The sequence below is a fragment of the Psittacula echo genome (assembly GCF_963264785.1).
Source record: "Psittacula echo genome assembly, chromosome: 16".
NCBI classification, from domain to species: Eukaryota; Metazoa; Chordata; class Aves; order Psittaciformes; family Psittacidae; genus Psittacula; species Psittacula echo.
In genome coordinates this window covers 11,578,705-11,592,121 of record NC_137752.1, presented here as the reverse complement: position 1 = coordinate 11,592,121, position 13,417 = coordinate 11,578,705, and the positions used below count along the sequence as shown (strand labels likewise).

The 13,417-nt window shown below is 46.7% G+C and overlaps 1 protein-coding gene across 1 annotated transcript in view; it reads left to right on the top strand.

Moving 5' to 3' along the window:
- ZNF618 (zinc finger protein 618) overlaps positions 1-13,417 on the top strand; it is a gene marked incomplete at its 3' end in the record, with an annotated part of 149,450 nt that overhangs the window by 81,813 nt on the left and 54,220 nt on the right. The window contains exons 3-5 of the mRNA XM_080630988.1: positions 472-728; positions 4,889-4,984; positions 8,185-8,262. Of these exons, the coding sequence (XP_080487114.1) occupies positions 472-728; positions 4,889-4,984; positions 8,185-8,262 (431 nt within the window). The remainder of the gene's footprint in view (positions 1-471; positions 729-4,888; positions 4,985-8,184; positions 8,263-13,417) is intronic.

The following is a 13,417-nucleotide window of genomic DNA, read 5'->3' as shown; positions in this document are numbered from 1 at the left end:
CACAAGTGTAGATCCACTCGTGGAGGAGCGCATGCAGATGGAGATAGCTCCAAATTAAATATGTCAGGAGAATATCTCAAGGTCCTTTCCAACCATAACTATTCTATTCTAATATGGCTTTTCTTTTGCATGTATGAACTAGTCTTGGCATAATCCTTGATGTCAGGACTAGTGGGGATGTGCTCCTGGCCTGCAAGGAACCCGATGGAATTCTGTACTACTGGTTTGTGGTCCAGTCCATGTCTGCTGCTGATGTTTGTGAGGATTAAGGTTATTTTCATTACTAGCAAGTGGTTTTATTACTTCTGTCTGGTTAAAGTTAATGACTGCCCACATATGACACTTAGCCTACCTATACTTATTTTAAATAAACTGCATTAAATAAAAGTGCCTTTAATTAGATCCTATTGACAAGAAAGTGAGCACTTGACACTGAGGGTTCATGTTTTCTTCTCTTTTCCCCCCATTCAGGGAGTGTTTGAAGAGGAGCCCGCGGAGCCCAAAAGCGGAGGGCTCTGAGTCGGTGACATCTCAGTCCTCACCCAGTGAGGAGGCTGGAATGATGACTGAGGTGAAAGTGAAAACAGAGGTACCAGATGACTATATCGAAGAGGTGATCTGGCAGGATGACACCAAAGATTCCAAGAAGAACATAAAAGATGGGTCGGGAGATGTGCCTGCAGAGATCTGCGTGGTCATAGGTGGGGTCCGCAACCAGCAGACACTCGGTAAGCAGTGGGGTGATGCACCCCATCAGTTGGTCCTCTTAAGTCCGTGGTGTGGGAATAGGAACAAGGTTTTGGAGAGCTGAAGCTCAGCTCTGTTGGAGGGACCAGAGCCAAGATGCACATCAGTCACAGGGTCCTGCCTCAGGATTATTTACCTTCTGCTCTGTGTTTGTATCTGGTCACCTCTAAAGACTCCACCAAGATCAGGGTAACTGTAAGAAAAAGCTTAGTATCTTCTGATGTGTTAAATGACTTGCCCAGCAGTCACGTGCAAAACTGGTGGTGAACGCAGGGCTGGTGGTAGGTGTGTTGGGCAGTATGAGGTGGTAGATGAGGAGGAACAAGAAGGAAGCCTGAGAAACAGTTGAAATGTTTGGAGGACAGTTGCTTTGTGGATGCTTTCTGTAAATAATTAGGTTTAGCTCAGACCAGGTTTTACAGGTTGGTTGTTTTTCTGTTCACCAGTAACTTTGAGGGGCTAATTTTGACTTCTGGGTGTCTGCAGTGTGCTAGGTCCAAAACAGCAGTTGCTGTCCCCACCCCACCCCAAACTGTGATGAGAAGAAGCTCCTTGTGGGTTTTTTTTTTCTGTGGACGTCACTGTCCTGTTCTCCTGCTCCAGGGATCCTGTAGAGGCACCACTCTTGCTAAAGGGACTCCTCTGTTGGTTCTGCCATGGAGCAGGTCCCAGCAGTGACTGTAAGAGCAAAGGGCAGCAGCTGGTAAGAAGAAGAAACAGCACTTGGACCATGTTCCCTTCAAAGGAGTCAGGAGAAAGCTGATTTGATTTGTTGCTGTTGGGGTTGGTTTATCTTGCAGGGGGAGAGAAAAGAGGTACTGGTGTTAGGTTTTCTCCTGGTTTCTGCTTGATCTCTGCCCATGCTGTTGAAGAGAAACCCTGGAGGTATTGGTAGCTGGTCAATGTCTCGGGAGTGTCGTTGTCCTGTTCCTCAGTAGGACATCCACTGAGAGTGGTAGGGTGGGAGGTCACTGCTGTTTATGTAGAGTGAAAACATTTGGGGAAAACCTGGGAAGTCTGAAACTGCTTCTGAGTTAAAGATCATATGATTTGGAGGAATTATTCTGTGTATGCTCAGAGTTGCTGATCCTCCACAGCTCATGAGAGGGTGATTGCTGCATGGGCAGCCCTGAAATGCACAGGTGTCCCTGGTGCCCTGGGAGGGATGTGACCACTGGTGGGAGCTTCTCCTTCAGCCATCGTCACCAGCCCTTGATGAAAGCATCTGCAGCTTGGCTGTCTGCTGTGTTGGACCTCTTCTCCCCATGGCTTGTGGCTGGGCAGCAGCAGCTGGGCTGCAAATGATGTCCTCTAAGAATGCAGGTTTCCTGCTGAGGTTGCCTGTATTGTTGTGCAAAGTGGGGAGTGGGCTTTTGCTGTTGGCTGACTTGAACATTCACCAATATGTAGCTATGGAGAGCGTTGGGGACAGGCTGGCATGAGGGCGGACATGGTTCCATGTATAGGCACCATGGGGAGAGGGACGGCGAGCTGTGTACTGGTTAACAAGTGGTGGTTGAAAGCTGTAGAAAGTAAACTGGAGAACTTCTATTGGGAAGGGCCTTTTCACATGAAACATGCATCGTACTTGTTGTTTTAGAGACTCTCCATGGGTTTCTTTAAAGGCAACTTGGTCCTGAGGCAATTGGCAGTTGATGGGTTCCTTTGTGAAAAGAGCCCTGTTAAGTGCCCCCATTCATCCACCATTCACATAACTCTGTCTGTTGGGCAGGTGGCTCTGAATAACTTGTCTTTGGCCACCAAATACTGGGCTCTGTGTGGACCAACTGTGGTGCCCAGATATCTGTTCCTTGTGGTTTCTTGAACTGGCTCCCAGTCAATTCTTCTGGTCCCCTCTATCATCCTGCAGAAACCATGGCCAGGCACTATTCCATGGCTGCAGACATCTGTGTAACTCATATAAGAAGTGTCCCATCCCTGCAGCTTCGCTGGCGATTCTGGCTCCTGCTCTGGAACAGCCCAAGTTGCCAACTGGAGACACCGCTGCCTCCTGCCTCCAGAGCAAAGGCTTCGAGCTCTCTGCTGCTGCTCACTGATACTTGGAGGAGTTTTCCTCCCTGAAGCCTTTCCCGTGATGTGTTCTGATAGTGCTGTATCTAAATCACTTCAGCTGTGCAGAAAGGCAGGGATTTGCTAGGATTTTATTCGCCTTCATCAGGGAAGCTGAGATGGGAGGTGTCGAAAGTGGTTGTTTCTTATGGTAATTCATGATGCAGCGTGAAGTGGTGAATCGGGAGGAAATGAATCCCTCTCCTTCCCATGGAAATGCTGACCCCTGGACTGTCTCCTTCCATGGTGTTCTGGGATGGTCAGTTAAGTGGGGGATGTGTTGTCGGAGCTGGGGCCACAGTGCTGAGGCTTTGGGGCACATGTGGCTCCAAGTGAGAGCCAGCCAGCTTCCTGTGGGGCTCAGCTTCGGGAGCTGGCTGAAACGTGCTGTAGATTTATGTCTCTGCTCTGAGTCACACATCTCCTGCAGGAGCGGGCTGTATTTATATTTTCAGTTGTTTCTTGGAGCTGTTTGGAACAGGGATTCCCAGCTCAGCTGCTGCTATTTGCTTGTAGTGTTTTCGTCAGATCGGGCCTTGTGTGCGCTGCCTCCTGTTCAGTTACACGTTCACGTGTCTCTCCCTGCACTTTACACTACTCCAGACTCTGTTTCCAGCCGTTTGGAGCAGCTCAAACGCCATGATGCCTGAAAGTGGATGGAGTGAAGCAGGATGGGTGGGGACAGTGGCTGCCATTTCTCCCTGAAGAGCCGGTGTTGATGTTTGTGGCTTTGGACCATTTTCCTTTGGGCTGCTTTTCTACAGAAGCTTTGCAAGCCCCGTGGGGACCCCCTTCGGGCATGCCAAGCAAAGAAAGCCAATGGAGAGGTTGGCTTCAGGCCTGGGTCAGCCAGCAGCAGACTGGTACCACCAGTGTGGATCCATGCTGGTCCCCATCCCCCAGCTGGCACCCGTTGCAGAACCACCAGGCCTCCCTCCCTCATAGGTGATGTGTTTCTTGCCCTGCACAGCCCAGAGGTACAACGTGCCCTGTTCTTTTTCCTTGCTGGGTTTCACGTGCTGGCCTTGGGCCAAGGTCATTTGAAGAGCTCCAACACATCCAGGCTCCTTCTGCCTGGAAAAGAGAAGGCTCCTTAAGGAGAGACCTTATAACAGTTTTCTAGTAGTGGGAGAGGGGCTTTGGGCAAGGGCCTGTAGGGACAGGCCAAGGGGAATGGCTTTAACCTGCCAGAGGGGAGACTGAGCTGAGCTCTTAGGCAGAAGCTCTTCCCTGTGAGGGTGCTGAGGCGCTGGCCCAGGGTGCCCAGAGAAGCTGTGGCTGCCCCATCCCTGGCAGTGTTCAAGGCCAGGTTGGACACAGGGGCTTGGAGCGAGCTGCTCCAGTGGAAGGTGTCCCTGCCCGTGGCAGGGGTTGGAACTGGATGAGCTTTAAGGTCCCTTCCAACCCAAACCATTCTATGATTCTATGAGCAGCATTTCTCAGGGTAGGGTGTTGGGGCAGAAAGGCGGTGGAGTGCACCATGAAGCTGTCTAGATACGAGAGGAGAAGCAAATGGCACTTGCATTGTAAGTGAAGAGAAAGAGGAGAGGCTGTTTGGCTGATGTGGATCATTTTCTGATGTTGGGAATGCCATCAGGTCAGTATATGTGTCTCGAAAGACAGGCTTATCTGCGAGTTGATCAGGAGAACTTTTATACCAGACTATTTAAGCTCTCAGTCTGGTCTGTGCCTTATGAGAAACATTTTGGAGAGGAGTTTTCAAGCAATGCATTAAATCAGAAATGTTTCTGAGACAAAGTGAAGAGTGAATCCTTCTGCTTTGAAACTCTATCTGACATGCACGTGCTTGATTCGTGCCATGAGGCTGACGTCTCGGTTGCTGTGCTGCTCAGCATAGGTAATTCAAGAGCACTTTGGAGTCTCCTTAGTTACACCAAGTAAAATAGTGCTGCGGAAGCCTTAAGAACTTCTTTGTGACCTCTGACATCTTGTTAGCAAGCCACAGGGACAGATGGGTCTTGGCAATTTTTAATGGGCTTCAAGCATCATTATTCTTCGGAAATGCATCCGCTTTAAGGGCTTTTTTCTGATTTCTTTTTGCACAATTTAGATGGAAAAGCAGTGGAACGTGGCTCTCCCGTTGGATATACACGAAATCGATATTCAGGGACCTGGATTTTTGACCATGCATTGAGATACACATCCGGTATGTGATGGAAGGGTGTTAAAGTCTAACCAGGGAGCAAGGGAAAGCTCCGGATGCAACGGGTGTGTTGCCCAAATTCCAGCTGCGAGGCTTGGGAAGAGCCTGGCAAAACTGAATACACCAACTAACCAAAACCCTTCCCCATCTCCCCTCCTACTAGAAACAGCTTTAACCTGCATGTCGCATCTTGGTGTGGACAAATCCAAGATAAACCATGACCACGGTGGCACTGTCCAAGGCAAAACATAGGCATGTTATTTGTAAGGCCTTATCACATAGCAGTGTCTTTTCTTCTTCCCATTTCATCTTTCCTCCACTCTAATAACACATTTATTGTGACAAATTATTGTTCTTTCTTTAATAAGAGGATGTGTGCATTTGCCCCTCAAATTGTGGTGGGCTGAGTACAGTTGTGGCTGTTGGGTTATTTCTTGGTGCTTGCAGGACTTGAGATCTGTAATGCTCCTCCGTTGCATCCTCCACAAACCTGCTGTGCTGAGGCAGGGCTCTGCTGTGCCCACACAGGAGATGGGTAGAGGTACCCCCATCAAAGAAGATGACTCCAGCCTTCCTAGGTTGCACTTGAAGCCTGGGTGCTTGAGGACATCTGTGCAAAAGCACCGGCTGTGGGACTGACTGGTCCCTCCCCTGCCTTTGGCTCCTGCCCTTGCTTTCCAGGCACAGCCACTTGCACGAGGGCTGCAGCACTGGTTTGGTTTCATAGTGGAGAGGAAAGGCACTACACAGTGACTTGCACACATTGTGCTCTTCTTGAAGACCTTCTGCACAGCCAGATGCATTCATGTGCTATAGACTATCTCCAGAGGAAGGGAGAAATAGAAGAAAAATAGAGGGAAAGTTCAGCCTAGAGCCTCTCACTGTGTTCTGTGTCTTTTTCCACTGCTCTGGGTGTGCGCAGCACTGTCGGGGTATGGGTGGGTGTCGGTTGTGTTTTGCTGTTGGTACAGTTGAACCTCTGCTGTTGCACAGGTTGGTAGGGCCCAAGTGATGGTCAGTGCGCTCGTCTTCTGGTCATGCTGCTTTGGGGCTCCAGCTGGAATAGTTTTCAGGAAAGAATTTTGGAGGTTGGCAATGAATATAATTGATCCTTGAGCATGGAAAGTTGAGGGCTGGCAAATGCTGTTGGCTTGGAGATATCCAGGATTTAATTTAGAAAAGCCTGTCTGGAGTGACCATGGGTGACATCTGTATATGCACATGTACACCTATATGTATATCTGTGTATAGATGTGCCATGCCTGGAGATACTCAGGGCCAGGCTGGATGTGGTTCTGAACAACCTGATCTAGTTGAAGATGTCCCTGCTCATTGCAGGGGGATTAGAACTGGATGAGCTTTGAAGGTCCCTTCCAACCCAAAGCATTCTATGATTCCGTGATCTCTATATAATATACAACTAGCTTTGATAATCAAAAGGCTGTGGAGCAGGTCAGACATGGTCACCTGGCTGTCAGATCAGTATGTTAGGGTATTTTTTTCAGATGTGTAGTCTTGTGTATCAGACTGTAGCAAATTGCTTTGTTTGGCATCAGTGACGTAGTAGCCTCCCAAGCTCAAAAGGCACTAAAGTGGTGCTAACAGTGATGGACAGGAAATCCATCACTGCTACAAAGTGGGAGGAGAGTTGTTTTCTTCCCAAGCTGTAAGCAAGAGGGCATGGAAAGGGAAAAACAGAACATGGGTACAGTGTGTTCAAAGAGCATGGTTGGTTTTGTTCCTGGAAAGAGCTCACTGAGTAGTGCTGGGTAAGTATGGCTGTAAGGTGATGTTTGGGAATATTTATTTAGGGGTGTGTGTGAATGTTTTGTTCCTATTTGTGGCTCATCCTGAGTTTTACTGTTTTGCATGGTCAGGAAAAGATTGTTTCAAGGTTGCATGAGGAAACATCCGTGGAAATGAGAGACCACCTAAAAGGGCTATGAGAAACCTGGAGGGGGGGCTTGGGACAAGGGCCAGGCCAAGGGGAATGGCTTTAACCTGCCAGAGGGGAGACTGAGCTGAGCTCTTAGGCAGAAGCTCTCCCCTGTGAGGGTGCTGAGGCGCTGGCCCAGGGTGCCCAGAGAAGCTGTGGCTGCCCCATCCCTGGCAGTGTTCAAGGCCAGGTTGGACACAGGGGCTTGGAGCAAGCTGCTCTAGTGGAAGGGGTCCCTGCCCGTGGCAGGGGTTGGAGCTGGATGAGCTTTAAGGTCCCTTCCAACACAAACCAGGCTGGGATTCTATGAAATGCTACATTCACACAAAATAAGATTCAGCCCTTCTTCCTCCCACCTCCTGTTCCCTAAGTGCTCCTCTCATCCTACTGAAGAGCACAGGTAGGATCAGTTATTTACCTGCTGGTGAACAGCTAAGAAGCACAATACATGGTGCAAGAAAGACCTTGAAAGGTGAATTTCTAGCCTGTTCACCGCGTTGGAGTGGGGGAAGAAAAGGTTGAATCAACTTTAATAACAAATCTCAAGGAAATTTCTGTCTGCCTGTCCAATAAACAGAAGAGGGTAAATTCATTGCATAATTTCATCATTACAAATGACTCTCCCAGCAATGTTTCTCTGGTTTCATTTGAAATGACTGTTTGCAGATGTGTGTTTTCTGGAATTAGAGGCACAAGTTGAGAAGAGAGACTACTGTGGTCATGTGCTTTTCCTTAAAAAGGTCAAAAGTTCTATTTGTATCTCTTTGGTTTCCTCTGGGTGGATATTTACCAAATCTCTGTGGGTTTCTTGAGAAATTTGTACATTGTGCATTTCTTGAGGAATTTTGAAAACTCTTTGCCTCCAGATAACATATTACCTTCTTTTTTCAGTGGAAAAGCTTTTTTTCCCATATACTAGGAACTTACTGAAAAGTAATTCAAGGTTATTTCTGTCCATAGGAAATATTAGTCATTATTATAAAATTATAAATCGGGCTATTTTGAGAGTGGCCCTTTTGATGTCAGCAAAGTTAAAAAAATAGAGTGAAAATGTGAGTTCAGGGTAATATGCCAAGGAATCTTAAGTAAAGCTGAAAAAAGAATTGAGTCTGGGATAGTGATTTCCTGCATTTATCTCCATGAACCTTCCAAAAATTACTTTTCTGAAAACTGCATTCTTTTGTCCCCAGTTTATGGATAAGTATGTGGAGAGGCTGTTTTTCCTGATCTAATATGGTGATGTATACTTTTCTGTTTTGTTTTTCAGGGTCTTATGAGTGTGGAATATGCGGGAAGAAATACAAGTATTACAACTGTTTCCAGACCCATGTGCGAGCACACAGAGGTATCTCACTCCTGCTCAAATCTTTGGGAATCTTGGGGGAACATTTAGATAGGTATCAGCAAGTTCTTCCCTGTGAGGGTGCTGAGGCGCTGGCCCAGGGTGCCCAGAGAAGCTGTGGCTGCCCCATCCCTGGCAGTGTTCAAGGCCAGGTTGGACACAGGGGCTTGGAGCAAGCTGCTCCAGTGGAAGGTGTCCCTGCCCGTGGCAGGGGTTGGAGCTGGAGGAGCTTTAAGCTCCCTTCCAACACAAACCTCTCTGGGATTCTATGACTATTTTCAGGAAGGTCTTGATTCCTCTCAGTTCATCAATAATGCTTCTTTTGGGTGGCCCATTCATATGCTGAACTTTGGGGCTGTCTAAGATCTGTGGCTTTCCAGCAATGTTTCTCTTGAGGTCAGAGGCAGCTCTTGTGTTCTCTGCAGTATTTACTGCACAAGGCTCTCTCGAGACATCACTCTGTTGGGAGAGGTGCAAATCAACAAGTTTCTCCTGGTATCTAGTATTGCCAGCAGTGTAGCTACCACCCACCGCAGGGTTGGGCATCTCCCTGATGTGCTCCACACTTCTGCCCAGCTGGGTGGTTTAGTCCATCCCTGTTAAGTCAAGTTGGGAGGTTACAAAGTCAGATACTGGCATTGCTCACCTGCTGTATTTTGATGTTAAAATCAAAGTTGAACTCAGCCCCGTACCCCTGCTGTCAGCTGAGGTCACTTCCCACATGTATTGTTTGTGTGAAACATCTCCTGCTTAGTCAGGAGTGACTGAATTTTCTGTAAGACTGGTCAGTTCCATGTTGCTTAATTGCAGAAATGTGGAAGTTTTGCTGGGTGCTTTGTACAGTCAGTGGAGTTTGTGTAATTTGGAGAAATATGGATCTCAAAGAACACCAGGGACTTGAAACTAGCTCAGGAGCCCTTCAGTAGTTTTATTTCCTTTCACTTGGACTGAGCACTGAAGTCTGTGTGTCCAGCTCGTAGGAGCATCTGCTTTAGGTCCTCCATTGTAACTACCAGTATCAGCACATGTGGTCCTCAATAAAACAATTGACTGGAATGTCTAAATGAGCATAAAGTCCCAGTGAAAGGTTTGAAAATGCAGGAATAGTGAAGGCTAATGGGATATTAGGTTTTGAATGTGTAAGCTCTCAGCAGTCAGGAAATGCCCAGCTGCAAGGTGAACATGCATCCTTAACTTCTTAAAGGTTTTCAGTCCTTTAATTGCATGGTTGCATATTCGTCCTGTGCTGTTTAACCTCACAAAGCTTCCTCTGTATCCTTAGGTACATGCAGAATTGTTTTTCAATGCTGGAATTCCTTTCGAAATAACAAGAAAATTCCTAAAAGTCCTTTAAATGTAACTGCAGAGTAACTTCACCCTGCAGTTTAGGGAAAAGAATGCCTATAATAATGGTGAGCAGCAGTTATTTGCTGACATGCAGAATGCTGTACTCTTGCATCACAGCATTGCAATAGTTTTGCAATAATAATTGCAGTATTTAGATTTGAGACAAGGATTGCTTTTATTTTACTGCTCTAGCACTATGGGATCCTTAATTCAGCTGGAATTCTGGGAACTCTGTTAGTACAAGGTCACCTCCTAATGTGTGATCCAACTGATTTGTATTTCTGTTTTCATCATGAAATCAAGCTATGGATTAAACAGTCTGGATGCATCAACACACACGTATACAATTGATATACATAGTGTTGTCATGAACTCAGCGGAGACATGACTTTACCTTTTGCTTCCAAAGCCTTTTTAATGTGTAGCTATAGAAGATGGCAATCTTCAAAACTTGGAATATGGAAACGTGTGAGTGATTTTCACAGCAGTGGGGGAGAAGCACAGTTTATAGACAGGAAACTTAGAAAATGTTGGTTTATGTTACGGTAAATTGATGTATGCAGTAACATCTAAAGTGCATTTGAATTACCTTAAGACAATACAAATCAAAATGAAGTATTTATTCATGTACACTCTACAACAAGAAATCAAATGGGAATGGGATTCTCCCAGGAACAGAACCTGAGTTGGCCGTTCAAGCATTTGGGAGCATGTATCTGCCTGTCTGCAGAGAGATAACAGGCCACTGACTGCACAGGTAATGTATAGTGAGGAAAAAAGGAGAATTATATGGAGGAAATATCTATGTGATATTATCCAGTGGGGACTGTACGTGGAACTGTACCAGCAACAGCGCTGGAAGTAGCATAAAGCTGCAGGACTGAAAGGAGTTTTTGTGAAAGGTGTTTGTATAGCCACGTGTATGTAAGGTTTCATATCAAAGAAGTGGCTGGTGCTGCACTATCGTAACAATCTTGGTGGCTGTACGTCCACTGAGGATGTGATCCTGCACTTTGTATGTTCTCCCTGTGTCCTTCAGTACGTGTCTTGGATAAACCCCAAGCACTGGCAAACCAGCTCTCCCAGGTCTGCTTCTCCATGAAGTGCTGAAAACTGAGCTCCCTCGGCCTATTACACACAATTATCAGCTTCCAGAACCTCAGATCCTGAATGTTTCAGTCATTTTTTGTTGGCTGGGCAAGGAAGGAGCTGTATTGCAGGGCAGGACCTGGCATTCCATCTTTGCCTGATGCATTTTCTGAGCATTAGCTGTGGTTTCCCCGAAGTCTGGGCCACCCGTCAGTCATGTAACATCTGCCTTTCCCTGAAGGGCTGAGTGATCCTGGGTAAGCTCAGCAGCTCAACATCAGAGTAGCTAGAGCAAGCTCAGGTCCCTTTCTCTTCTTTTCAGAACCTTTCTTCCAGGAAAGCATCTGAACAGCTTTTGGACATTCAGGCAGAAGCGTCTGCTTCTTGTGATTTGCTGAAGGATATACCCCTTCCCCTTGAATAGCCCTTCACTTTCCGATTCCTTGTGTGGTTCCTGTGTTACTAATGGTCCTTGGCCAAGCTGTGGATTGCTCCTGCAGATGGCCAGAGCTGGTGATGCAAAAGGCTTAGCCCATGGGAGAGTAGACAGTAACTGTTGATCTGGATTGGACCTTTGGGGCAAAACAACTGGAAACCCATCTGTCCAGCCAGCCCCACTGTCACCATTCCGTGACACAACCTCTGTTTCTCAGGCTGCAAGGTTTGGAAGTCTCAAGTTGTTCTTACTTTGAACTTATTTTGCTTATTGTTTCTAAGCAGTTTTTTGTAGATCCCAGTGTCCAGTTGGGAGCTGCAGCAGAGGAACCCAGGCCTTGCAGCTCATGGCCAGCAAGGCAGGAAGGTGGTCACCCTCTGCTCTTGCAGCCAGTCCTCACTGCTTTGCCTTGTGCCACACTTCAGTTTCCTCTCATCCTTTGAGCTGTTCAGCTCCACATTAAGAGTCTCACACTGGCGACATCATGTTTGCTTTGTAATGATCATTTGGAGCAGAAATTTCCTAGATTTTTATTTACCAACTGCACTTGCCTCCTCGTTAGGTCTCCATGGCAGAGAAGCTGTGTTGGAGGTGACCTGTGTTCTTTAGACTGTTCTTTTTTCTTGTCTGCCTTCAGGAACACGTGGTTTCTCATTGGAAAATGAGGCATATTCTTAGTTTCTTGAGCCTCCCCTGTGATGCTCAGCATTGGCTGGAGAATTTTAGGGACCCATTCATCTCCTGGTAGTTCACAAGTGCAAAAGGTTGAGGCAGCTCTTGTTCAAGACATGCTGCCTCGCAGGGACAAGCTCCCTTGAGCTGTGCTCTGAAAGCTGAGATGCAGACACGGAAAACCCCATGTAAAGTGTTCTGCAAAGAACCAGAAACATAGGTGAGAAATTTCCTCGCTGCATTTTATCAAGGAAGAAGTGAAAAGGTCCGTTCCTTCCCCTCCACCTCCCCACAACGCACCAAGAAAGTAATAAAGAAACCCAACGATAAAAAAAAAAGTTGTGTTGTGGAGCTGAAAGGCTCCTTTGTGAGCTGCTGTGCAGCCCGGCAGGACCGCGGCTCCTTCCTCCCGCAGAGCTGCTGGAGTTCAGCAAGATCAGAAAGGCTGTGCATTCCCAGTGCCGGTGGAAGGCTCCATCCCTGCAAACGTTACTGCTTCGCCTACATGCAACCCAGGCCTGAAAAATGTTTTGCTTACAGTGCTTTCTGTTTAGCTGCGTGGGGTTTTTCAAGCCGTTGAAAGGTTTGGATTGCTTTCAGGAATCAGTCAGCTAGAAAGTTGTTTTGTACGGTTGGGTCATATTTAAGCAACATGAGCAGCAAAACATCTGCATGTTTTGAGTCAGGAAAATTATTTCACTTTTAGATAACTCACAAAAAAAAAAAGGCTGAAATTACTTCATTAGACTTGCAAACAGTAAATTTAAAAACCTCTGGGCTGAGGCCAAGCAGGGGAGATTTTTTTTTTACCAGAAGGAGAATTCTTCAGAAAGCCAATGAAAGAAAATACCAAGGCTCAAGTTTAACCCTCTCAGGATATATCGCCTCTGTCCTAATAATTGGTGGAAGTTCTCTGTTCCCAGATAAGCTTCTCTGGGCTGAATGATGATTTTGCTCCAGTTATTTCCCTCTGTTGGTTATTCACATTGTTATTTGCTGCATTGCCTCTGAACCGATTGGCTCTGTGTTACCTTCCCGCATGGGGGGTGCGAGCTGAGGGCTGATGTGCCATCATCACTCATGACAGATGCTGAGTGCACTACCGTAGGATTGTGTTCTCCAGGTGAAGTTTCTGCTTGAACCACTTGTTAAAAAACTTGTCAAAGCTCTTAGAGTTTTGGATTAATGTTTTCCAAGAACGAGATTCTGCCCGATTCCAACAATATGAAAAGGAAGATGACTCGTTCAAATTGTGAATGTGGAAAAATGCGTTTTTCCAAAGTGGACATTTTGGGAGTCTCAGTTGGAGCAGTTCTGTGACTGAAACCATTTTGAGGTGAGAAGTTGAAAATTAACCGTGAGATAACCATTCCTGAGGAGAGCTGGGGTTTCTGAGCTGAAGAAAGTTGGGTTTCATTTGTGTGATGATGCACAATTTGGGGGGTTCTGGGCCCTTCCTGCTGCATCCCAAGCATCTGCTTTTTCACTGTGTACATTTCCAGCCTGCAGCAGGTTTTTATAGGAGATGCAGAAAGTGGCTTGAGCCACAGGAGTTAACTCGCCTGGTTTCCAGCTTCCCTGCCAGCCTGCCTACTCTCACTCACTTTTGCAACT